At 26.0% G+C, this 26,502-nt stretch overlaps 1 protein-coding gene across 1 annotated transcript in view; it reads right to left on the bottom strand.

The window, feature by feature from the left end:
• The window catches only part of LOC119680104 (DNA N6-methyl adenine demethylase-like), a 63,561-nt gene that overhangs the window by 7,539 nt on the left and 29,520 nt on the right, over positions 1-26,502 (bottom strand). The window contains exon 2 of the mRNA XM_038092762.1: positions 10,008-10,514. Within this exon, the coding sequence (XP_037948690.1) occupies positions 10,008-10,514 (507 nt within the window). The remainder of the gene's footprint in view (positions 1-10,007; positions 10,515-26,502) is intronic.

Raw genomic sequence — 26,502 nt, 5'->3', positions numbered from 1 at the left:
GTTTTATTATAAATTTCGATTAGGTTTTTGTCTTTGTGCATTTGAGAGTACTTGTATTTGTTTCATTTAAACTTGAAACTTATGTACAAATCCGTAGATAGGTGTACTGGGGCATGGAAAACTTTAATGTGCTATGGGTGGGTGAACATGGGGGTTGATAAGAGGGATAGATATGCACGGCGCAAAATTACAATATATTGGAATTTGAATAATGTGCAAAATGTGTTCTTGGCAGGGGAATGAAGTATAAGTTTTAATAATATTAAAAATGTTTTCGTGTCTTTTAAAACGTTTCCGGCTAAAATGGATACGAAATCTAGAATATCAATATTTACTTTTCTCTATTTATTTCATATTTCAGAAAAATTTCAATAAATGAAATCATATATTTTTAATATAATAGCGAATTGTTGAATATTGATATCTAAAATTTACATATACATTGAACATGTTAACACTAACGTAACTGTCAACACTATAAATTGGAATATTATATATTAATACGGATATGTACGAGTATTATTAATAACAGATAGCCCATGCATTGCCGAATTATAAGTCTAATATAATAGCTCTACAAGACAAAAGCATACATAAGAAAGTATGACATATATGACAGCTGTCACTTAAAGCACTACAACTTTGGTAGTCTTCTCAAGTAGTCAAAAAATATCGTCTACTATTATCGGCTTTAACGCAATCAACGAAAGGTTATATTATCTTCGTGTGCCCAGTAAATTTATGAACATAAATCTCATTAACATTCATAGACATATGGACAAATCTTTTGAGGATGAATAAGAAGGCCCTTTAATAAATTTTTAATAGTAAGAAAAGATCGACAATAAATTAGTTGAGCTTACATGCCCAGTTAATTACGTAAAAATCTCATTGGAAACTTGATTAGCTTAATATCAATAATGAAAAGAGTCTCTGTCTAGAAAAATGAGAAGAAAACGCTAAAACTTTGAGCTTTTTGTATATTATGCTGCTATTTTGGGGAATTTCACCCAAAATTAAACTCGAAATGATCGTGTTAGTAGTTTAATATTTTCATTATGTAAATTTTATATAAATATGTATACTGAGCAGATTTATCATCGTTCATAAGATATTTATACGATGAAATATAAATATATGTGACATTTATATTCAAATCATATATATATGGTATATTATATAAATAGCATATATTAAAAGGTTCTATTTTTGAAAGAAAACCCACAGAAGTATTCGGTATTTGTTCTTGTAGCAATTATTATTTATGTTATTCTTTGTTTTGTTAAATATGTGATCAATCTTTTCATTGGAGACTAACAAAAACTTTTCAAATCCTAAAATTAATATGCCACAATAATATAAAATAAATATTATTTTATATTTATATAAAATATTTCAATATTTTAATTGTATTACTTATAATTGCCTCTTTATGAGATATATGGATAAAGAAATATATAATATATTCAAATTGACTTTGTGAGATATTATATTTATTAAATCTTATAATTTAACTGAAACAAGAGAAATTCATAATAAATACCGGAAACTATATAATAAATAAATACAATGTATATATAAAATATATAAAATAACTACTAAATAAAGCTAAACATTTTTTTTTTGAAGAATATTGCGAATTTCAAATATTATTAAAAAACTAACAAAAAGTCAATCAAGTTTTATTGTGAAACTTTTTTCTGTTCTTCTCTGTTTTATTCTACATTTTTTTCTAAATTCTTATTTATGCTTCACTATTTAATCTAATTTGTTCTTTTCTATTATATTCGATTGTGCTCTATTCTATTCTGCTCAAGTCTATTTTATTCCACTCTATTCTATTCTAATTTTTTTTATTTTACGCTATTCTATTTTACTTAATTCCATTTTATTCTATTATATTCTACTTTATTCAATTCTGCCCTGTTCTATTATATTTTTTTTTGCTTTGCTCTATTTTATTTTCTTCTACTCTATCTAATATACTCCATTCTAATATACTCTATTTTATTCTACTCTATTCTATTCTACTCTATTTTATTCTACTGTATTATATTGTTTCTATTTTACTGTATTCTATTCTACTCTATTATATTGTACTCTATTCTATTCTACTGTATTTTATTTTACTCTATTTTCTAGTCTATTCCTATTCTGCTTTACTTTATTTAATTCTACACTAGCCTACTCTATTCTTCTGTATTCTATGCGACATTATTTTATTTCACTTTTTTTGAATTTGCTTTATTCTATATCACCTTATTTGGTTCTATTCTTTTCTATTCATATTAATCTGCCAAAGTTTGTATGGAAGAAAGTCATTGAATGTATTGTATTTTTTTTTTAGTTGCAATTAATTTACGTTTACATTAAGAGTTGCGTTTTCAACTATTTATTCTTCTACTAATTTAATTCTTTTATTTAAAAAAAAAGTAATTTTTGTTTAGTATTTATTCATTTCGGGGGCGTCTTGCGTTTAACTAAGCTGAAGATAATTACACTCACAACAAACACTTAGTAGTTATTCAGTTTGTGTGTTTCGGAAGTTCGAAACTTTTCTATCTTAATGATATTTTAAATACCAAACATTTACATAACTTTACTATGTACTTTGTAAGTAAAAACATAGATAAAAAATATTAATAAAACAATGTGCATTTATTTGTTGAAATGTAATTAAATTGTCACAATTACGGTTCATCAAACAAAATGTTAGAAAAATATAAATGCATGTATAAATTACATATCAAAATTGCGCCTAAATGTATGCTTTAATACGGCATATTAGTATATCGGCAATGATTTAAATGAATTTGTGTGTAAACTGCCTGCCATATGATGCGTTTCAACGTAAATAAAAGTAGTAAAACAACCACTATTTAAAGAAAGCAAAAAAAAAACTAGTAACGAAAGTGAAACTTGTACTAACCCCCAACCCTTTCACATAACAATATAATGTGTATTCGTAATAAAATAAAAGTACACACATGATAACATAATATGTGCTCAAATACAGTTCCCAACATAAATAAACTACTCATTTACATTTTTTGGTTTTTTTCAAACAATGCAATAAAAAGAAGTACAATACTCATATGTTAGGTATTGTATAGTATATATATTGCCAACCAGAAGTGTGAAAATATCCCCCGCATAACATACGTCATACGGTCATATGTATGATTGTACGTATTCATACAATTCAACAACTCATAAAGGTTTGCAGTCGTTCAATGCAGTGAACGACTGCATTGATTTCAATTTTCACACATGTACGAAATTTACTATTTTTGCATGCATTCCATTGCATTGTGAATTGTTTTGTTAAATTTTGAAATTAACAGATACACAAATAATATATTTTTACTTCAATAATAACAATTTTGAATAATTTTCATTGATAAAATTTTTTAAAAATTTTATGAATGAAACTTTTGCTCTCCAATCAACACCATTTGCAGTCAGTCAGTCGTCTGTTTGGTGTGGTGTATTTATTGTTAAATTAGTTTCTTATTGTTGTTGTTGCTGTGTCGTTGTTGTTTTATAATTTTTGTTTGCGTCTCTTATTGCGCACTGTACGTACCATCGTACGTACACTGCACTGTGCTTTGTGCACATAAACTTGTCAACAGTTTTAAATTTGTATTCAGTGTCGATGAGTAATTTCTGCTGTCAACATTTGTACACGTGATGGGCATCATATCAATATGTGTGTGGAGTAGACGATACTTATCAATTGCTGCCGGTATCGTTGCTAATGTGGTTCTGTTTGTTGTTGTTGTTGTTGTTGCTGAGTATGTAATGTTAGTGTACTACGACGGGTACATATAATTTGTTGCTATTTGAAATTAATTGATTAAACTAATTATAAATAAAATAAACTGACTAAGCGAAATCGTATTTTATTTGTACTTCTTTCGTTAAATCGATTAAAGATAATGAAGTTTTATGACTCCATATTCCGAAGTTTAAAATTGGGCGAATTTGAACAATGATTTTCAAATTTTAAATGTTCTACATGTAATAAAAAATGTTATAATTTTTCATTTTACTATTATTATTTTATTATATACAACGTATAATAATAATAATATTAAATAGCACTGAAATTTAACATTTAAAAAATAACTATAATGAATGACTCTGAGCTTCAAATTTGGCAGAACCCGAGTTCGATTCCTGGTACCTGCAGTCTTAAAAAATTATTTCCGAATAATTAAATACAAGAATTATTTCCAAGACCATTGACGATTGGTATTTGGCTATAATCGAAACAGCTATATGGTCAGCCAAAAATTCAATCAAGTAAAATAATATGAAACGAATTTTTGTTGTTGTAGTTCACTACTGTTCTAAGAAACATTTAAAAAACCTCTTTATAATGAATTAATTTAATTATTCTATAGTTGGTTTATGATTTCATTTTAACATAATACATCAAGTGTATTTGCTAATAAACTTTCATGGCAAATTAATAAAACTCCAAATTTGAACATCCAAGTCAAGTACGGCTTTGGGTCGGTTGGGTAATGAACACTGACTCTGAGTTTCAAATTTGGCAGGGTACGAGTTCAATCCTCAGTACTAAATATAAGAAATAATTTCAAGATCACTGATGATGGTTATTTGGCAACACCTGATACAATCAGACAAAAATTCAATCTATTAAAAACAAATAAAAACTTTTGTTGTTGCAGTTCAATACTGTTCGAAACCACCCTATTAAATACAAAAGTTTCTATTAAGTAAAATAGTCACTACAGTCATAACTGACGTTCAAATCGAATTTAATTATTTACAACCAAAGTATTTAAGCAGTACGAGCTTATCGTTAGTCACAACTTATTAAATTAGCTGCAATTCTAGAGATCTTTAGAAGATCTTAATCATATCGTAATAGATTTTATTTTAATCACTAGAGATTTTAGTATCTACCATTTAGAAATTTTTAACACACTTGTAACACTTGTTTTAGGGTATATGTAATTTTATTTCATTTGCGCAAGTAAAGTTCTTAGTGAGAGATCTTTCGTCCTGTACGAAATGTCTCTAATATTAAGATTCTAGTTTTATATTTGTTCCCTATGCTAACAACTGATTCTAAGAATATAAGAATAATTTTTTACAATGTGTTAAGGATAGGAGTTCCTAGTCCAGTTTGATATCTATCTCAGATCAAAGTTGATATTCAGATGTCTGAGTTGGTGAATCAGCACCTTTACTCTAATTTATCTGTGGACAGTTTTAAGTCACATATGATTAAGTTTTAAGTAATATGATGGAACTGATGTCTTTGTATCTGCCTGTGGTTATCAAATTTCGCTGTATTTTTAGGATGCTGAGAGTTGGATTATTGTGACTGTCAATTATATTGAACAGTTTCAGAGCACGATCTTTAATGTATTTTTCGACTGAATCGACTCTCAGATCTCTGTGGATATCCGCTCCTCTTACGTACCATGGGGCGTTAACCAGTTTTCGTAAGGTAATATTTTGCCCTCTTTGAAGAATTTTTAAAGTTGAGTTTGGCGTTTGGCAAAACGCAATACTGCCATAAAGTAGTAGTAATAATCTGCTTAAATATGCTAACTCTATTCTTTATGTTTATGTCAAAGTGGGTTTGACACAAAGAATGTGATTGAAGTCTTGATCAGAGAAGATATTCTGTAATATATCTTAATATAACCTCTAGTGCAGTATAGAGATTCTGTCAGGCAACGGTTCAGCAATTTTAGTTCTGTACTACCGACTTGGGACGATTTTTTGAAGAAAATCTTTACTGGCTATTGGTGACTCAGAGTACCGTCATTAACGTCTTCAGAATTTTATAAATTTTTCAGTGACATAATTAGTTGTGCTTCAAGTAATTGCACAATAAAACTTTGGTCCAAAGATTTGTATGGCTAGCTGGATTTTTTGGAAAGTATATGTGAATACAAAAAAAAAGTTCTTGTTAAAAATAAATTTTTCTAATGAAAGATACTTATGTTATTGTATCAAAGAGTCTCAATGGAAGTTTTAAATTTAATTAGTTCGTTTTAAAAAGTGTATGTTAGTTAGTCAATAAATAATCTTGTTTCTAAACAAAAAGTCATAAAAATTAGATAAATTATAATGTATATGTTAATCATTATTTTGAACTGATAAGTAAATCATATACCAGAATAAATGAAAGTAATATATTTTTTTTTAACTGAACCGGGATGAAAATCGGTACAAAAACATTTCCGAATCGTAATATTAATTAAAAACATGAATGTTTTGGATACACTATTATAACTGATATATTATCACATATTTTTTCTATTATTGTAAAAGGTTAGAGTTTAAAATATTAATTACATACTTATATACTGGATTTCACTTAAAAAGAAATTAAGTAAATTATATAAAATAAAATTTTACTATGTATTTCACAGATATTTCTAATTTATTAGAAATATACATATTAGAATTACGTATATTTTTTAGCTTTTAAAATTTTTAAATTACTTTTCTATTGAATAATAATATCTTTAATAATATATATGTATGTATGTATGTATTTATATACACTTTTTTCTTTGAAACTTGATATCCATAAAAATTTATGTACCAATTTCTATAGATAAAATGCTTATAATTTATGTTTGCATAGATAATGTTTTTAAATTACAGGGTTAGTACCACATGTCTGCAATTTTATTTAAAGACCTGGGGTCATTTTTTATTGTGTTTGATTTTTTATATGCTGTAGTACTCTATACATAATATATAAAATATTATAAAAAATTATACGTTTATTGCAAAACAGTTTTTATTTGAAAAATATATTGTACTAAATTACGATGAAAAATTACTTTTTAATACTTTTTATTTATAGTTTTTTCTTTAAAATGTTATTTTTCTTTTATCGATTATTTTTGTTTTATTTTATTATAATTAGTATTCAATATTATTAAATTTCATGTTTAAATTTTTTTAAAGAGGTTTTTAAAAAGTGTGAACTATAACAACAAAAATTCATTTTATATTATTTTAATAAATTGTATTTTTTTTTATTTTTTTTTTGATTTTTGATATTATTATTAGTATATAATTATCAAAATTAAATTTTTTTATTGAAGTATAAATGCCCAGTTTTATTAACTTTAACTTAAGTATATTTTTTTGCTTTTTTTTTTTAATGAACAAAAAAAAAGATTTGATGAGAAAAACAAGTTTACGCATTAATGGTATATGTTACGTGTGGTTATCACCTGCTCCATAAAAAACTATGAGAATAATATTAAAAGTAGTTAAGGACCACACAGCTATATAGAAAAAGACAACAACCCCTGCATAGTATAGAGAAGAAAGGCAGGTAAAAATGTTTCAACCCATACGAAACATTAATTGCTTATTCAATTCTCTCTCTTCCATTTGTTCTTAATTTTCAGTTCAAAAGCAACTGAAGCAATAATAAATTTAATTTTTTTCCTCTATGAGTTCTTGATTTATCTGAAAATTATCATCTCAACTGTATGGAAAAGTCAGTAAGACTGCATAATCCTTTTGATAAAAAATGGAAAGAAAAAAATATAACGCATTTTATCTTAATTCAATTAAAATAAAAAGACTCTGTGCACACGTGTTCTTGCATGTGTCGCATAAAGGGAAAATGAAAGCCACGTTTCTTGCTTTAACTACGGAAAGTGCAGATTAGAGTCCAAAAAGATATAAGAGAAGAAATTAACTTACAATAGGAATAAATCGGAAGTGAGAATATTACATTTAAAATGTCAAGTAAGATTAAGAATTTAATTGTTAATTAAAGTTATAAATTCTGTAATTTAAAAATACAATGCATATTACATAAAAAGCACTAAATGTCACGTGGCTCTGACAAAATGCACAAATTAAGAAATCCGCCCGCCCCGGTGAAGATGTCAGCCATAAAAAATATTACATAAAAGTCAGAAATCATTTTTCATGGCAAGTCAAAATATTTTTAATAAGTTTCCAACCCCAGCCAAGCATATTTTCTTTTAAATTCATTTAAAAACTTGTAATATTTTTATTTATTGCATTTACAAGAACAAAAATTTGTTGAAAACATTTTCTGAATATAACTCTATTGATTTCTTTGGTGCGCTGCTTCGCATCGTTTCCCACATTTCCTATTGGGTGGCTAAAGTCTTACTCCCAAAAGCTGTAGCACAAAAAAAAAAATAAAATAAAAAAAAAAAAATAAACTTATATAATCATTCACTGTTTATTTATTTATGTTACTTTTTAAATTAATAAAGAAAGAGGAAGAGGAGAAAAAATGAAATTGGATTTCTTTTTTAATTTAATTTTCTGTAAAGCTTTTATGATGTAAGTGCTTCTTTGTGTGCACACACATTTTACTCACACATACTCACAGCCAGTTTACACGAGTACAAAAGGATACTTAAAGATTTACAATAGATAAGAAACTTTATTTTTGGTTTCACAGAATTTATTTTTAAATAACGACTTTGGCTTTCCGGGTAATTTAGTTGATTTTTTTTTGCTGTGTTCGTCCAATTATCTACAAAAAAAAGTTCACTAATGGCTTTACGTTAAATTAATTAAATTTCTATAAAATATTGTATGTACATTTCCAAACTATGAGTACAGAGTATATATGTACGTAGTACTACATGCACTATATAATGCATATAAAAGAATTACTTATATATAAGACCAACTACGCACAAGGAATATTGGTATTAAAGGAAGAAAGTAGGCCGAAGAAGAAAATCATATTAATTTATGTTAGAATATTAGAAGAAAATATGAAAAAAAAAGGAAATCTAAAATCCCTATTTATAAAAGGCTTTTTAAAATGATTTTTAAAATTAAAGTGTAATTTAATTAAATAATATTAAATTTAATTAAATAATATTATATTTAATTAAATAATAATAAATATTTTAAATTATATTAAATATAATATCATAATAAATAATTTAATATCAATTTTATTATTATTAATAAAATAATTTAATATTATTATAAAAGAGAAATTCTAAGTCCCTAGTTATAAAATGGTTTTTAAAATATATAATATATAAAATAACTAAAATTTTTGAGTTTGTCTTTTCATTTCTATTCGAACTCTTCTAACTTTTCTTTTCGGCATAAGATGCGTCATTTTCGAGGAAAAACCCAATGGGTAACATTAATTATTATGCATAATATGATGACTCCTATAAAAGATGTTTTGCCTATTTTATAGTTCTATTTTTAATTTCTTTATATAAATTATTACCGACGTTCTTATTTTTTTTTGACTGCTTCAAAAATATAATTTGTTTTAATACTGTATCCAGATATATATAATATTTGTATTCATAGTATAATATAAATTATATATATGAATATAAAAATATATATACTATTTTTGAAGGTAGTTAGTTCTTTATTTAAATATTTGTATTCACTCATATTAAAATTTTTATATATTTATTTGTTTATATATTTATATAATTTTATATTTTTTATCTGTATGATAAAAAAATAAGAACTTACGGTAATGACTAGTATTGTCGCTTAACGGAATAATCCTGTACATAATTCCAATATATAATAATTTTTTTTTTTAAATTTAGGTTAGATTAAATTAATTTATGTGATTTTAAGGTCACGCATATATCTATTGGTCTCTAGCGATACCAGTTGGATTTATACTTCATTGTAAATTTTTTGGTACATTCCTAAAACAGAGAAACTAAGTATGTTTTGAAGATTTTTTAATCAATATGTTTAGATAAGGCCTCAGCGAGGTTTGAAACCAGACTCTGTGTTTCGTACCATATATTATGATTTATTATTAAATTATAAATATAATTATTAACTATTTTTTATTGTATTCTATATTATTATAATTATTGAATTTTTATACGTATATTTTTTTATTTTTTATTGTTAATTATTTTATATTATTATAGATATTTTATATTATTTTTATAGTATTGAAGATGTATTGTTAATAAATTTATATAATTTAAAATTGAACTTACCATAGGTTGTTGTGGTTGATCTTTCATTGTCTGTATTTGTGCTGTAATTTGATGTTGTTGCTGTAATTGTTCTTGTTGCTGTTGGTGATGTTGCTGTTGATGTTGTTGCTGTTGCTGCTGCTGTTGTTGTTGATGTGACAAATGATGCTGTTGTTGCTGCTGTTGTTGTTGATGATGTTGTTGTTGCAAATGCTGTTGAGAATTTTGTATGCCTTGTGGCAGCTGTTGTTGTTGCTGCTGTTGAGTATGCTGTTGTTGTTGTTGATGTTGTTGTTGTTGTTGCTGTTGCAAATGTTGCTGTTGATTGTATTGTTGCTGTTGATTAGCACCCAATAATGTACCAGCACTACCTAAATTAGTAGTCGTATTTGGCGATGGATGTGGCAAAACAGTAGCTGGTGCCGGACTTATAGCAGAATTAGCATTAATTTGTTGTCTTGGGGAAACTGTCGAAGCGGTTGCATTTAGTTTATTAGCTTTTGCAGCTGATGGCTTGCGACCACGTGTCTATAAAAAAAATAGATAAAATATTGATTTTAATAAAAAAAATAATTATGTTTAGATTTTAATGATAAATTACAAAGCAATTTAGTTTGAATTTTTTGTAATTTTGCAAATTGAATTTGTTTTTCACTTCTATTTTATGAAAATTATTTTAAATTGGCAGTTAGAAGGTTTTGAGTTTTTTTAGATTGTGGGTGCGCATTTCAACCTAGTAAATCGACCTTCAGTGTTAATTGCTTGAAGGCGTGGCAACACAGTAAAAAATTATATCAAAAAAAAAAAAAAGACAAAAAACGAACAACAGTAAAATAATTTCATTAATAAATAATTGCAGGTCAGACTAATAACAATTTATGGTGCTTTTTTTCCACAATTTTTTTTCATTTACATTGTTCTGTGTAATGTAGTTGTTGCTTTTGTTGTGTTGTTGTTGTTTTGTTGTTATTATTGCATTTGACCACATTTTAACTTATACACAAATTATTGTAAATACAATAATTTGCTATGCAATTTTACACTATTTTGAACTTCAATTTTACACTTAAATGCTTTTTGCGGTAAACATATTTTACGAGCTCATTAAAAGTAATTATTCCATACGTAAAATTTTGTTTGCATTTCTAATTTCGTTAGAATGCATTTAATTACTAATATTTGTGTGCTTTAATATTAATAACTTAATTAAAACCCAAGTAAACTAAAGTTAATTGCATCAAATTAAGTCAGGCAGATTGTGTACATTGTAAATATTAGAAGACGAAATGAAATTATCGGTAATGCATTGTAGTAGAAAATTCATATTCACATTTTGGATGCAAGGAATGAGTTGAATTGCATTTTTGACAATAGACAGAATAACAAAAAAGGATATAATTACTACAATGTCATAACAGAGTGAGTTGATACACTATTTCAGTTTTCTAAGTCATATTATGATTATGAATCTTAAGTACTATTACCATAATGCCTTCGAAATTAAGTGTTAAACATTATCTCTTAGCCATTGTGGGTGATGCAGCAGAATCTTCTTGAGAGTCCATTATCTTTTATGTTTGCTTGAATCGATTCTCCACTAACAGTCATTCACAATAAAATTAACGTCTTGGTCCACACAGAATAACGGATAACAACCATCGACTGTTAAGACTGTTAAACACAAAGCTTGTTTCTTTGCTAGAATTCGACTATGTAAATTTTATTACCAACTCCCTTTTAAGTAAATCTACTTTTTTTATTTAGGAATTGACGAATTTGGATATTAAAGTAAAAGATAACTAAATTTTAAATTTTTGAACATACTATTATAGCAGGGAAGGAGCGGACGTATGAGGGAGACTTGTTATCTCTTTTATGGAACCTCGCATTTCAAACTCTGTTCCTGCCGTCCACAGTAGAAAATTGATATACGACTATTTTTTTGTGACAGGCCCATAGAAATTGGGTTAAAATTTCTTCAGCTGCCAGGTCAAGAGAAACATTGTATTTATATTTCAAATGTAGAACCCCTGACTTAGTTCATAGAAGTAAATCAAAAGTATCTAAAATAATATTGGTCCTAACTGGACATTGGATTATAGCATAGGTTGAAGGCAAGTTTGGCCTTCTATACTAAATAGAAGCCATAAAAGTAAAACAGAAGTATATGACATAATATAGGTCCCAACGGAACACAGGATTATAGGAGGGCATGAAGCTAGGTTTGGCCTGCTCTGTTGAACCTTCCATAGTACATTATTTATCGGCACTTGAGGATGAGACACCGTAATGATTTTTTGGTCTAAGTTAAAGGTTATCCAGAACAAGACTTAAATTTATGAGTATCCTTCTCTTTAACACACTCGGCGATATTTTCAACATTTCTTTTGGCCAGAAACTCATATTTATCAATGCGCACGACTGGGTCTAATAAACTCAATGTTTCACCATCGAGGTGTAATTGTTTTGAACGTTACCGTATGTGTTCTTTCTTTATTGTAAAATGTTAGTTTAGGTACACTTTTAGTTTAGGAAGAAAGGAAGCATGGTGTTTATACCCCACATATCCCTTTTGGCTATGCTAAAGTGATTATTAACACTTCAAATGTGAACATATTTAATTCTACACTTAAATTTAATTTAATACACTTAAATTTTATTGAAATAAAAATGCTTTCGTCTGCTTATTAACAATAAAATCGACTTTCAAAAGGCGTAATATGTATATAGTGTTGCCACTTGTTTAAAATTTATAACAGTTTAAAATTAGCCGCACTTCAATTTAGGCAATCTATATAAAATTATTAATAATAATAATAATTAATACTATAATTTTTTATATCTAGCTTAATTTTATATATTAGCTATTTTATTATAACTTTTATATGCTCGTATATTTCTTAAAAAATGCATTATTAATGCATTAAGTAGAACAAATTTAATTACTTAAGTTTTTAAGAATAAATTAAATGTAGTGTTTGTTAAACACTAACTAAAATGGAAATTTAATAAGGCGATATTAAACATGTTCTGAGGAAAGCTTTTACACTTAAGTCATAGCCTCGAGTATAGTTTACAGCATTCTTTATGATACTCTTTATGATACCATCATCCTTTATATGGCATTATGGTATATAAATTTTACATAAGAAGGCTGGCAAGGCAAACTAAGGTACAAACAAGGCAACTTTGTTTAACAACATTTTCCCAGCCATAAATGCAGTTACGAAATGACAATATCAAATGTATATAAAATATATTACATTCATACATACATACACGCACACATATATATATATATACATAGAGACTTAAGTAACAGCTATTTACACGAATTCATATGCAAGAAAATGTATCTACATTCATTAGTCAACATAGTGCAAAATGTAAATTTATGATGCTAATTTATGGCGTTTTATATTTCAAGATAAAATTTTCAGCTGCTACCAAAGTATGTTACTATGAGATGTTGTTGTTGTCGTTGCTGTTGTTATAGTTGTTGTTATTGTTGTTGTTACGAGTATTATTATTGCTTTACGCTGTAGTTTCAGTTAGTGCTGTTGTTTTTTTTTTTTTTTACATAAAAATTAAAAGAAAAATATTACATATATCTATAAAGATATATATAAACATTTACTAGTATATATAAAAGTACGAGTACTAACATAAAAATAAACATTTTAACAACCAAGACAGACCATAAAGTTAACAACCAATTTTCACGATTTTCTATGTGGAAAAGTATCTGTGATCTGTGCCTTTATTCATTCGCTATTCTCTGCGGTGGTGTTGTTGTTGTAGATTTTGTAACAAATGTATTTAATTGTTAATATTTATATTTGGTTTATTACTCAAATACATATATTATTAAGACATAAAATTGTTTTATGTTATGAAATATTTGATCATTTGTCATTAAAAATTAGTTATTTACATATACCTACATATACTGTGTACAATTGCCAAAACAAATATTATTCATAAAGCTTATTTAGTAAAATATTTTCTGTATTTAATTTAAAACAAACAAAATATGTAAATCTTCACACTCAGGTGTTTTCTAACAATTTAAGAACCTTTGGCAAATACGGATTATGATTTATGGTAAGTATAAAAATACCTACAATGGCACCTAGGCTGTGAAATTGTTGAAAATAAATATAAATTGATTAAAATAAATATTTAAGAGAACATTTATAAACATGTGTCTTGTTAAATTCTAAAATTAAATAATTTTAAAATATTATTTGAATTCACTCAATATTGCAATTTAGATAAATTAACAACTGTGATATATGATATTATTTAATACAATTGATTTTTGGTTTGGTTAAGGATTTAATATTATTTTTATATTAAATTATTATAATAGTAAATAATATAATATAATAATTTCTTTTTTTTTATATTATTTTTATTAGGTCGTTAGCCCAATAATAATATGAAAAAACGTATTGATAATTGGTTGTAATAACAATTTATTAATAATATAATAATAATAGTAATAGTAAAAACAAATTATATTCATAGTATAGTATATACTATGTTTACATTTAGAGGTTTGTTAAATCTGTTTTATATTTAAATATGAATTTTGTATGGATTTTGTATAAAAAATACCGCATATTGTTGCATATTTTTCGAGTTAAATATAATAGTCTAAACATGACATAACACTGATTTATTTAAATGAATATTCTTCTGTGGTTAAATAATTAAAAAAAAAGAGTAATGAAAATAAATTTTAAATGAGTTTTTTAAATGAGGATTTACGTGCCCACAACTTTTGTTGTCCATGGTACTTGGTTGGGTTCATGATGGCTGTGACTAACAATAGAGGCTTAGATACGATCCCTCTTCAACAAGAAGGAAGCTGATACGATCAGAATTGTTATTTAAATAGGCCATTTATCGGCTCAATTTTGTACTATATGTGTTGAGAATACATATATTAATTAAGCTTTCACATGTGTTCAGCATTCTCAGCAGATAATTATGGAACCAACTAGGACGCATTATAATTCAGTACTTTAGTAAAAAAGTGTATGCAAATTTATTTATTTATTCAAAAAAAAAAAAAAAAAATAATTAAATAAAATGAACTTTTTAATTAAATAAATTTTAATTAAAACAAAATATAATTAGAAAATAAATCAATAAATATTTTTTACAATATATAAAAAACTTAAATAATTTATTTTAAATAATAAAAAATTTAAATTTAAAGTTTATAAATTTCAATTTCGAAAAAAGATTAAGAAATTGTAAATAAAATTTTCCAGTTTGGCAAATTAATGTCAACTAATTTAATAAAATATGTTAAAAGTTTTTATTGAAGGCAATAAAATGTGCTAAAATATGCTGGTAAAGATATTAAAAATGAAACAACCAATATATCAACAACATAAAGATATAAAAATAAAAATTTTAGATGGACTTAATTATTTTTATATCCTACAAAATGTTGTAAATGCTCGTACTTCTCACTTGAACCTTTAGATGGTTCAAAAGCATGAGGCTTTGGTATAAGTTTATATCAATAAAAAAAAGTAAAAAACTTGAGGTTATAAATCATTTAGATACATCGAAACAATTTTTGTGTTTGTTTTAACATTTATAGGAATATAGTATTTAAATTATCTTTAAATTATTCATAAATTTTGTATGTGTAATGTATATAATGTTAATTATTATAATATATAAGTTTATACGAAATAACCACAAAAGTATAAATAATTTTCGCAATAACAAACAGTGCAATAATATAATAATAATATATAATATATATATGACCAGATTTGTATGAGGAAATATTTTTATGAGTAAATTAAATAAAATTATATGTTTCAGTTAATGTAAAAATATTTGGTATTATTTGGATATTTATTTTTAATTTATATATAGATTATTTGTGATTTTAGTTTTTTTATACACATGGCAAGAGGTATTTGAATTACGTTTTAACTTTGAAAAGTATTTTTTTAATACCAAAATGAATAAAGCATTAAGTAGTCCAAAAAACATTAGGAAACTATATTATATGGATATTTGTTTAGGTTTTAAGTGAAAGTCTGCGAGAGATTCTAAATCCCTTCATTCTAGTTGTATTCTTTGATGCGCACATAACTTTTGCAAGTACATTAAAATGCCATCAGACCTCCCAAACTAATATTTGACTAATATATGTTTATATATACCAATATAGGTACATACAAGTAATTTTATTATTTTATAATTATTTATTAATATTTTCAGTTCCATTTGAAAATTATTTTTGGCAATCACATCTACTATTTCAGTTCTGATACTTAATAGATATGCAGCTATCAAGTCTCATCGTTATACAATCTTTATATTTTCCAGAACTTTTTAGACGTGACTTTATATTAGACCTTATATCAGTTTTAGACTTAATCATTATTTGTCGTTTCTTTATATTGTCTTTTTGTTCAAGTTTTAGCCAAAGAATACATTTGGTAGCCAATTTTACTGTATCATCTTCGATAGATAATAAATATGTAGTCGCAGATATGTAGATATAATGTAACATTATATTAGACCACATATCTTTTTCGAATTCTAGCTAAAGAACACATTTGGGGATCTAATCTATTGTAACATCTCTGGTAGACAATAGATATTTAGTCGTATATATGTAGACATAATGTAACATTATATTGGACTTCATATCAATTGGTGACTTAATCATTACTTGTTGCTTCTGTATATTGTGTTTTTGTTTAAGTTTTAGGCAAGGACCATATTTGGTAATCGAATCTAATATATCATCTCCGGTTGACAATAGATATGTAGTCGTCTATTCGCGGCCATGATTTTATGGTTTTCGATATAATTTTAGATGTAATACAGTGCAAGGTTATTAAGTTAATCGTCAAGTAAATAATAATGTATGTATTTTGTACTATTTTCACGAATTAATTAATTTTGAATTGCACATTAATACATTTTTTAAGATTAGGAAAATTGTTTTATTTTAATTATAAATTATATCCTAACACAGGCTTACACTGTTTCAATGTGTAATAATAAATTAGTTAAATTATTACTACAAAACTGTCTTTTACACATATTTATTTACACATTTTGTGCAATAAAATACAAAACATGATAAGAAAATGTTATCTTAATTTACGGAAAATTTAAGGAAAATATTTACTTGCCCTGCAGTTTGATAAACGTAATTTAACAAAATAAATATAAATAAATTTTAATATATGACAATCGAGAATTGTAAATAAATGTAAGCATAAGTAAATAAATTTACTTTTATGTATAACTTTGTGTATTTATAGATGTGAGTATAAATGTACAGAGAAAACACGTAATCAAATATACACAAATGCCATAAAAGCGTGCAAATAAAATTTTAGATGCAAATAAAGGAAATTAATTTGGTTTTAAAGTAAAACGAAACGCAAGAAAATCGTTTCATGTAAAATCGTTTCTGTTATCGTTTTTAATGAATTTGAATTTAGCTTAGTTTGTGTCGTTAAGTTGCCAAAACAACGGTCTATTTAGAGCCTTACACGATATTAAGCATGATATTAACTACACTCGTGTCTAACTTATCAGCTAACTATTATTCAACTAACTCGCTAACTCACTAACTGACTAACTAACCGACTAACTAGTAAACTAAATATGCAGCAAATCGCTGAAGCGTAGTAGTTATGCGTTTAATCGTTATTAGCTTTACAAAATGGCGTTGGCATTAGTTAAAATACTTTAATGAGTTTCAATTTATGTGAAGAGTAAAATATTTAATAAAAAAAATCCTTTTTAAGTGATTTTATGGAAAACTTTTAATTGCTTATGTTTTCGCATAGAGAAAAAGTTTAAATAAATTATTTCAGATTTTGCTAAAAGTAAATAAAACTTTTACTTCCCCAGTTTCGTAATTTTTATTTGCACTCTTCGTCGTTGCAAGAAAAAAATAAACATAGTTGGAGCAAAAAAAAAAAATAAAACAGAAAAAAAAATGCTAATTGCGAAATTCTAATTTAAAATTCAGTAACGCTTAAAATTAAATAAGAAAAGTGTATATAAAAAAAAAGTATATTAAAACTATGGTAAATTTATCTTTTATTTTAATTCAAAGAAGCTGTAAAACTTTTATAAATTATTTATTTTCTTGTCTTTCTTGCTTTATACAAACACAATATAAATGGGTATATGTATTCCCTCTTTTGTGTAAGGAAATTGTATATTTAAATAAAATATTTTATGCAAACTCACACGTTGTATTTCACATCTCAACCATATGGGTTAGGGTGTCCGAACCAAGCAAGTAGCTTCTAAGGGTTTCAAATTGTTAGGATTGCTTTAATATTGTTTCAATACAAGAGTGTGTAATATTACATATATTCATACAAGTCGACGGATGACATTGTATTACAGTTGCTATTTTTGACTATATTTATTTATATATTAATTTAAGATTCACTAAACATACGATAAAATTGAAATCAAAAATGAAAATAAATGTACACACATGCATACAAAATAATATATATATATATATATATAGACGACAAAAGTTATTCACACTTAATTGCTGAAGAAAACTAAGTTGTTGTTGTTGCCAATATTAATGCAATCAACTTTCTGTAAAATGTTATATTTTCTATTGAACGATATTATTTTTGCGAAGATATTTCTGCTGATCTATGCAAGACATATTCAATGCTTACCAACTTGCAGTATCAATATTGAGTTTAGAAATATAGTTTAAGCTTATGTCCACTGCATGAGAGTGAACGCACATTAACTGCTGATCTGGATTAAGTTGCTGTTGTTTTTTACAATGTACTTTGTGTTTAGCTAAAATATTAAAATTTTTGGTGCGTACTTTTCCTTAATGCTACTTCGATTTTTTGGAATACAAGTTATCTTATTCTTATATATTTTTTAAACAACTTAATATGAATTTCGAAATTAGGATTAACTTTTGTTTTTTGAATAGGCTATTGGCCATAACAAACTATTTTTGTGCAAGAAAATTGATTTCTTTAACTATTCAGCATTATTTAGTTGTTGTTTTTATAAAGTATATGTCTCATTACATTTACACGGTTTACATTTACACGAGACAATAATCATTCGTTGTTAATCTGGATCGTGTTAACAATGTTGTTCATTTATTTATTGTGTTCACAACTATTTGCTTGTAATTTAAGGCATTTTCGTATTTAAGCAGCATTTTAAAAATGTTTGTAACTATATCTATTAAGAAATAGTCAATGTCAGTTTTCTTGTTTTATGAAGATTTGATGATTCTCCAAAACAAATAATTAAATCTGGATATCAAAATCATGTATAACTGTTGCCGTCTGAATGAGCTATAATAAAATATTCAGATTACAAGAACTATAAAGTTTAACTGCTGAACATGAATAAGTTACTGCTGTCGAGCATAAATTGATTATTGCGACAGTTTTTTTGCACTCCCACCTGTTTTAGTACAACACTATTTAAATATTTATATCTGTTGTTCAAGACTACTTTATACAATAAAAATAAAAACTAAACTAATTAATCTATAAAATTAAAACTGCCATCTGTATTGATATTGTATAGATTGCTAATATACTTAATTATAGCAACTAGTGCAACAAAATTAACGAGTAATTAGTGATAAACAGTAATAACAGTGAGAATGACATTTTTAATAATGAAATATTTAAGAACGGTAACAAATAATATATTTACAAGTAAAATTATATGATATTTTTAAATAATTATTATTAATTAATAATTAAATAATTATTAAAAACTTTTAATTTTTCTATATAGTGGAAACCCTACTTTAAAACATAACTCAATGCACTTCATAATTCTTTGTTCCTAGTAAAATTCTGTGACAAAATATTTTGTATTCTATTGAATTTTGCTTACATACTATATGTGAAAACATGTCCACATTGCATTTATAACGAAAATTGTATAGGAAGTGTTTATGTAGGAATATATATTTTTTGATGTTAGATGAACGTGTCCATAATTCTTTTCAGCCATCAAATATACAATATAATGAAAAATTTTCCTTTTCATCAAAAGCTTGAATTGGAAACGTTTACGTGAAGTTTTAGTTTTATTTTTAATTAAGTTATATTGTTCAAAAATAATTTGCATTAAATTTGTTATACCAATATCTATTTATGAAAGCAAAAAATATTTTTTAAAATCTGATCATCCTACACGCTGATATACAAATATCAGAAGTTTAGGTTTTATTAACTAAAACCTAAATTTTGAAGGAATAATGCAATATACGTCCACATTTCTGCATGTCCAAATCTGGAGTTTATAAATCCCGTTATTAGTAAATAAGATATAATAATCAATGAACGTATTAATACATATAGATATAAAAAAAGTAATTAAATAGGTTTTCAACATTATTCATAAAAGTAACTAAATCAGATAGTGAAAATATAATATAATTGATAGTTTTAAGTAGAGGGATTTCGTACTATATTGCTGCCTTCTTTGCTTTAGTGTATTTTTCTTAGTCCAATTTATTCAATAAATCGGGCCTACTTTAACGAGTCTTATTGCTGCATCCGATTTTTCGATACTTTCTTCGTGTATGTCTCAGTGTCAGTTATTACGTGTTTTACGGTTTTTTTCTTTTTTAATTTTTCTTTTTATTAATATGAACGCTTTTCAGAGGTTCCTAAGCAGCATAGATTGTATCCAACCTTGCTCTCTATATAAAGAACTAAACAATTAAGTCCGAATTAGTTGCGGTAGATGTAACAAACGTAGAAAATGTAAACGCCAGAACACATAAAAAGTTATTAGTTAACATTATTAGTTACAACATAGAAACACAAACAACACACGTTCACAATCCGATCACTAAAGACTGTGCACATAAAAAAGGACAATGCAATCGCTCAATATTTGCATTAGCTGATATAAGATTTCTCCAATGTTTATGTAAAGAAACCAACATTTATTTGGTTATTCAGATTTTAGATTTCAATAAAGATTTGACAACGAAATGCTATTTAAAATAAAGGTACTACTTAATAGAAAACTAGGCTCTAATCATATACTAGTTAAATTGACCCGATCATTTTGTTAGAAAAATTTTAGCTCATATGATAAAGACGATATGAAAACCAATATGCGTAGAGTAAGAATATTTTAACTTAAGATTTCGTTAAAATCTTGTTAAATCAAACAATTTATTTTTCTGAGTGTACCATTATTGATGCTTCGCTATTAGAATAGCTAGTTAGAATAGCTTATATATGTTTCTGAGGGTTAACTTCAAGGTTGAAATGTTCACATCTATTTATCGCGAACATTTTTGCTAGAAAGAGAGTTGTGTTCTAGCGTTTTCAAGTAATTCAGTTAAGGATCATAGACGCTTGCTCCGGTTTTTTTTTAGTGACGGCACTTTTCATATACCTTGTTGGTAAGGTATGGTGAAAAGCATTTTAAATTCATTTTTATTTATATTTAATTCATTTTTATTCATTTTTAAATTCATTTTTAATTCATTTTTATATTTATTTTTAAATTCATCTGAATGAATTTTTTTCTATTAATTTTTTTTAAATATTTTTTTATTTGATTTATTCAGTTAAGGATCATAGACGCTTGCTGCGGTTATTTTCAGTGAGGGAACCGTTCATACACATAGATCTGGTGAAAACCATTTTAAATTCATTTTTATATTTATTATTAAATTCATTTTTATTCATTTTTAAATTCATTTTATTCATTTTTATATTTATTTTTAAATTCATCTGTATGAATTTTTTATTATTAATTTTTTTTTATATATTTTATTATTCAGTTAAGGATCACGCTTGCATCGGTTATTTTTTCAGTTAGGGAACCGTTCATATACATAGATCTGGTGAAGAGCATTTTAAATTCATTTTTATATTCGTTATTAAATTCATTTTTATTCATTTTTATATTCATTTTCAAATTCATCTGAATGAATTATTTTTTAGTAATTTTTTTTTTATGGAAAGTAAAAGTTAAATTATGTAGTTTCTTTTTTATGTATTTAACACAATTATATTAATTTAATTTTTCATTTATGCATTTTTCGTGTACTTTTAAAAACTCGTAAAATGTCATCGATCGATTTGAATTTCAATTTATTTTACTTTGGCCATTTACCAATTTCCATTTGTGCTTACGTTACTTGCCTGGATTTACATTAAATTATGCAAAACTAAATTTTTTTCGTAGTTTGTTATTTGCTATATAAATTTTTTCCTCACTTTTTCGGTTCCTTTTACTTCCTCTCTGCAATTTTATCGAGTTTCCGTCGTCATTTTGATTGAGAATTTGCGATAAATTAAATTGAAAATGTTGACGGTGTACACATGGTAAATACAAAATATAAAATACAAAATGCAGAATACCAAATACCAGATACCAGATACAAATTGTAAGGATCCTACGAAACAGTGTGGTTTACATTGAGTTAAATCTGCTGGCAAAATACACAAAATATCTTCAATAATAAAATTAAATAATATTTCATTTAGTTTTATAAACAAAATCAGACTAATAAAATGCTATAGTAATATATGTATATAGTATTGCATAATAAATAAAAATGCAGCGATTGTTGCACGAGTTGAGTTTGGAAACGTCAGAGTGTAAATTATTTATGTTGCAATATCGTCCAGACAGACAATATTGAACCAAAACGCGACCGCAAAAACGGTCTCATTAAAATTAATTAGAAACTTACGTATATTGTAGTGTAGTATGACAAACAATAACGAAAAACAAAATAAATAAATATTATCAGAGAAAAAAAAAAATATTCGAAAATATATCTAATTAAATTTTACTTTGCATTATCAACAGTAAACAATATATGGAATGCTCTATATAAATTATAAACAAATACTTGCTACTGCAAAGATACAAGCGCAGATACAAGCACAGATCTCTTCCCAAAAAATATATGCACTAACTGCCAAAAAATACGTAATTAATATTTGCAGTAGCTAAGCATTTACGATAATTACGTTGAAAATTTCTATTAAATCCTTGCATATCATAATTTCATAATTTCATATTTTATAAATAATAAATTTTACAATGCCAACGAAAATAGTTTTAAGCCATAATTTAGCTAAAATCGAGCGAGCGGAATGTGGTGGCGGGGGCAGACGCAAATTGCTGCAGCTGTTGCTACCTTTTCAGCACGCATTTGCTGCTGCGTTCATTGATGTTGTTTGCTCGCCGTCTGAACTAATTTCGAAAACAAATTCGTTTGGAGTTGCAAACCAAATTTTGGTTAAATACGAGTTTTATGGGTTCTGAACTTCTTTTGAACTGAACTACATCCGCAAACTATGCAAAAGTTTCAAAATTTTATTATTTACTCATAATTTGTTTATGCAAATACTAAAAAGCGCGGGTGTAGCGGATGCAGTTACTTGTATAATTTTTGCAAGCTCAAGAGATACTTTAAGTATCTTATTCCCAAGCATTTAAAAAAAGGTTTCGGTATAAACCATATAACCTGTAAGCGATGCTGATTCCTGCGCAGCTGCTGTTTATTAAATTATATAAAAAAAATATATATAAAATACCTTATTTATAATTGTAAATATATATATACGTATATAATATATACAAAGTTCACATTTAATTATTTGAAGCACGTTGCAGAAAAATTTTCTTTATTACATTCATCTAAATACTTTTTGCATACAAATGATACTTACTGGAGCACATACACACACAGATATACACACACACACACATGCACACGTACATTGTTAACTATTTCAATAAAATTGCTAAGCTCCACACTAATGAGTCATATTTTGCAATATTTCTGCAATTTATTATTAGCTTAATTAGAAATGCTAGCCGCGTAGGCAAATTGTCACTTTTATAAGACTAATAAATTCTTATTAATATTATTTTATAACAAATTTATACGTAATTAGCATTTAATTAAAATTTTCTACTCAAGTAGAAATTGACATTTATTTAAGGTTAGCAATTGTATCTGAAGTACAATAATTAAGATATTATGTATAATAACTAAATTAATATATATTTATGAGTACATGTATATTATGTGCTCCTTCAATTAAAATTTATAAAAACAATACCAATTAATACATTAATGGTATAATTAAAGTTGTTTAATTATAATTAATATTATAGAGTGAATTCCATCTTACTTAAAGATAAATAAGTAACAAAAATATGTTAATAATAACATGTTTCCAGTGCAACTAAAACTATTGCATGTTATGTTAATGAAATTAAGTTTTGGTTGTTTCCATTGGCATGAACTGATTTATGGATATAGCTTGTTTGTATACATTTTATATGTGAAACATATGATAAATATGTTATTTCAAATTTTGTTTTTTTCCCTTGTGGAAAATTTATTTTTAAGGGTTTCATTTGATATGTTTAGTGTTAATGCAGTTGATTTATTTATAATGAGCTTATTTATAAAGCGCTTCTTTATATGAAACTACTTTGTATGGTAAATTATTCTCTTTTAGGCAGTTTTACTCATTAAGGCCGCTAATGAGAATAATTTATCATACCAAAAGGTATTAGTGACTTTAAGGTGTCCCTACGGCTTTATCAAGATCTCGGATTGCCAGTATTATCTATCGATCTATATACATTTCCAGGCTACAGGCGAGTCTAGTGTGCTACTTGTAAAGCTAATTAGATTTTTATTTTATAACAAAGCCATACACTTTCTAAATGCTTTGAAGAAATCGTCAGCGTGCCTCAACAATTTATTGTATCACAATAGGTCCACAGTAAGCGTTTAGTAAGCAGCGTCATCTTCTAAGTGGAGTGGTATCTGTCATCTACCAATATATAATTGGATCAAGCTCTTGAATTGAATTGTGTTAGTTCCCACTTTGCAATTACCAATCAAAATTCGCAAAATGGTGCAGGATCCTATTAAATGCTTTATTGTCTATTTGTCATAATAGCAGTATCTATATTTTGCTAATTCAACTGTGGTGAATTCAAGCAGTTGCAGTTTATTGATTTTATTGCTGTTTTCATATGTTAGTGCTCTCCGCCACCTTCATCTACTGCCCATCTATCTGCGTCACGTCCATGCTTATTTTCTGGTTAAGATAAACCTAGTCCACTAGGTATTAAGCGTTTCGCTCGTATTTTTTTATCCTAATTCTTGAAAAGAAGTTTTCGCACTGCGGTGGAAATCTTCCACATTCATTGTTAAGAGGTGGTTTTAGTAGGTTAAAGTCTCTTAAATATATTGGTGCATATAAACTCGAATATGAATGCAAGTAAATTACAGACTCACTCAAAACCACAACCCGTAATTTTTAATTTAATCTTTATATATATTTAAAACATTTTTGATATGTTTCTTCCTTGTGAATATAATATTTTGTGAGAAATTATAAACTTAAGAAAGGTATTGCCTTTAATGAAGAGTTTTTATTTTTCATTTTAATTAGTGAATTCAAGAACTCCAGTTTCATTTGTTATTAATATTATGACATTTGGAGAATTTCAAGAAGTTCAAATTCTACTAAGTCAATCTGCTTCCTTAAAATTCCTTTGAAAAATTCATTTTATATGCTCAATTATTTTCACAGATTTTATATATGGAAAATGAGCAAATATCAAATTTCTTTCGATACAATAATACGATTTATTATTGGAATTTTATTTAAATTCATTGCAGATTTTATTTTCAATTTGTTGTATTGAGCTCGCTTAATTATCTTATAAATTCAGTGCATTAAGCTTCATTCATGTACGTAAATTTTGTATATGCTTGTTTTTTATATGAGATCTCGTAACATGAATCTTTAATAATTACATTTGCGTTGGCGTTGATTTTTTAAAAGCTTCAGCAGATAAGATTCTGATTTCATTAACGTTTATATCTCAAGCAAAGTAAACGAAAAATTTTATTATATTTTGCGTTTTACACTAATGAAAAAATGTTATTCGTTATAGTTACTTGTGTTCTTTAAAATTTTAATAATAATAGAGTATTAATTAGATGTATTTTTGATGCACTTATATGAAATTTAAAGATTTTCTTAATTTAATATATATTTTATTTAAATTATAAGAGATCTAAAAATTAAAATTTGTAATTTAACTGATAATAATTTGACATGGCAAACGGAATGTTTGTTTACTACTATACGAATCAAACATCAATAATAACAAATATTAAACACAATCAGCTCTAAATAAATCACAAGTTGAACTTACAACTATATTATAATATAGTAACATAGTTAATATAGTAACATAGTTTCAATGTCAGTTTAGCATCTTTTCCCACTCGCGACTCATATAGATTTCTTGATAGACTATACAAGACTATGTACCATATATATAATATGTTTTATTAAAGATAATCAGTTCTAAATAAATCGCAAGTTGAACTTATAAATATATCATTATTATGATATAGTTTCAATGTTAGCTTAACATCTGATCCCATTCTCGAGTGATATAGACTTCTTGA

Source organism: Teleopsis dalmanni, chromosome 1, assembly GCF_002237135.1.
Source record: "Teleopsis dalmanni isolate 2A chromosome 1, ASM223713v2, whole genome shotgun sequence".
Taxonomy (NCBI): Eukaryota; Metazoa; Arthropoda; class Insecta; order Diptera; family Diopsidae; genus Teleopsis; species Teleopsis dalmanni.
The sequence above is the reverse complement of the archived record's forward strand: the minus strand, read 5'-3'. Positions and strand labels throughout refer to the sequence as shown.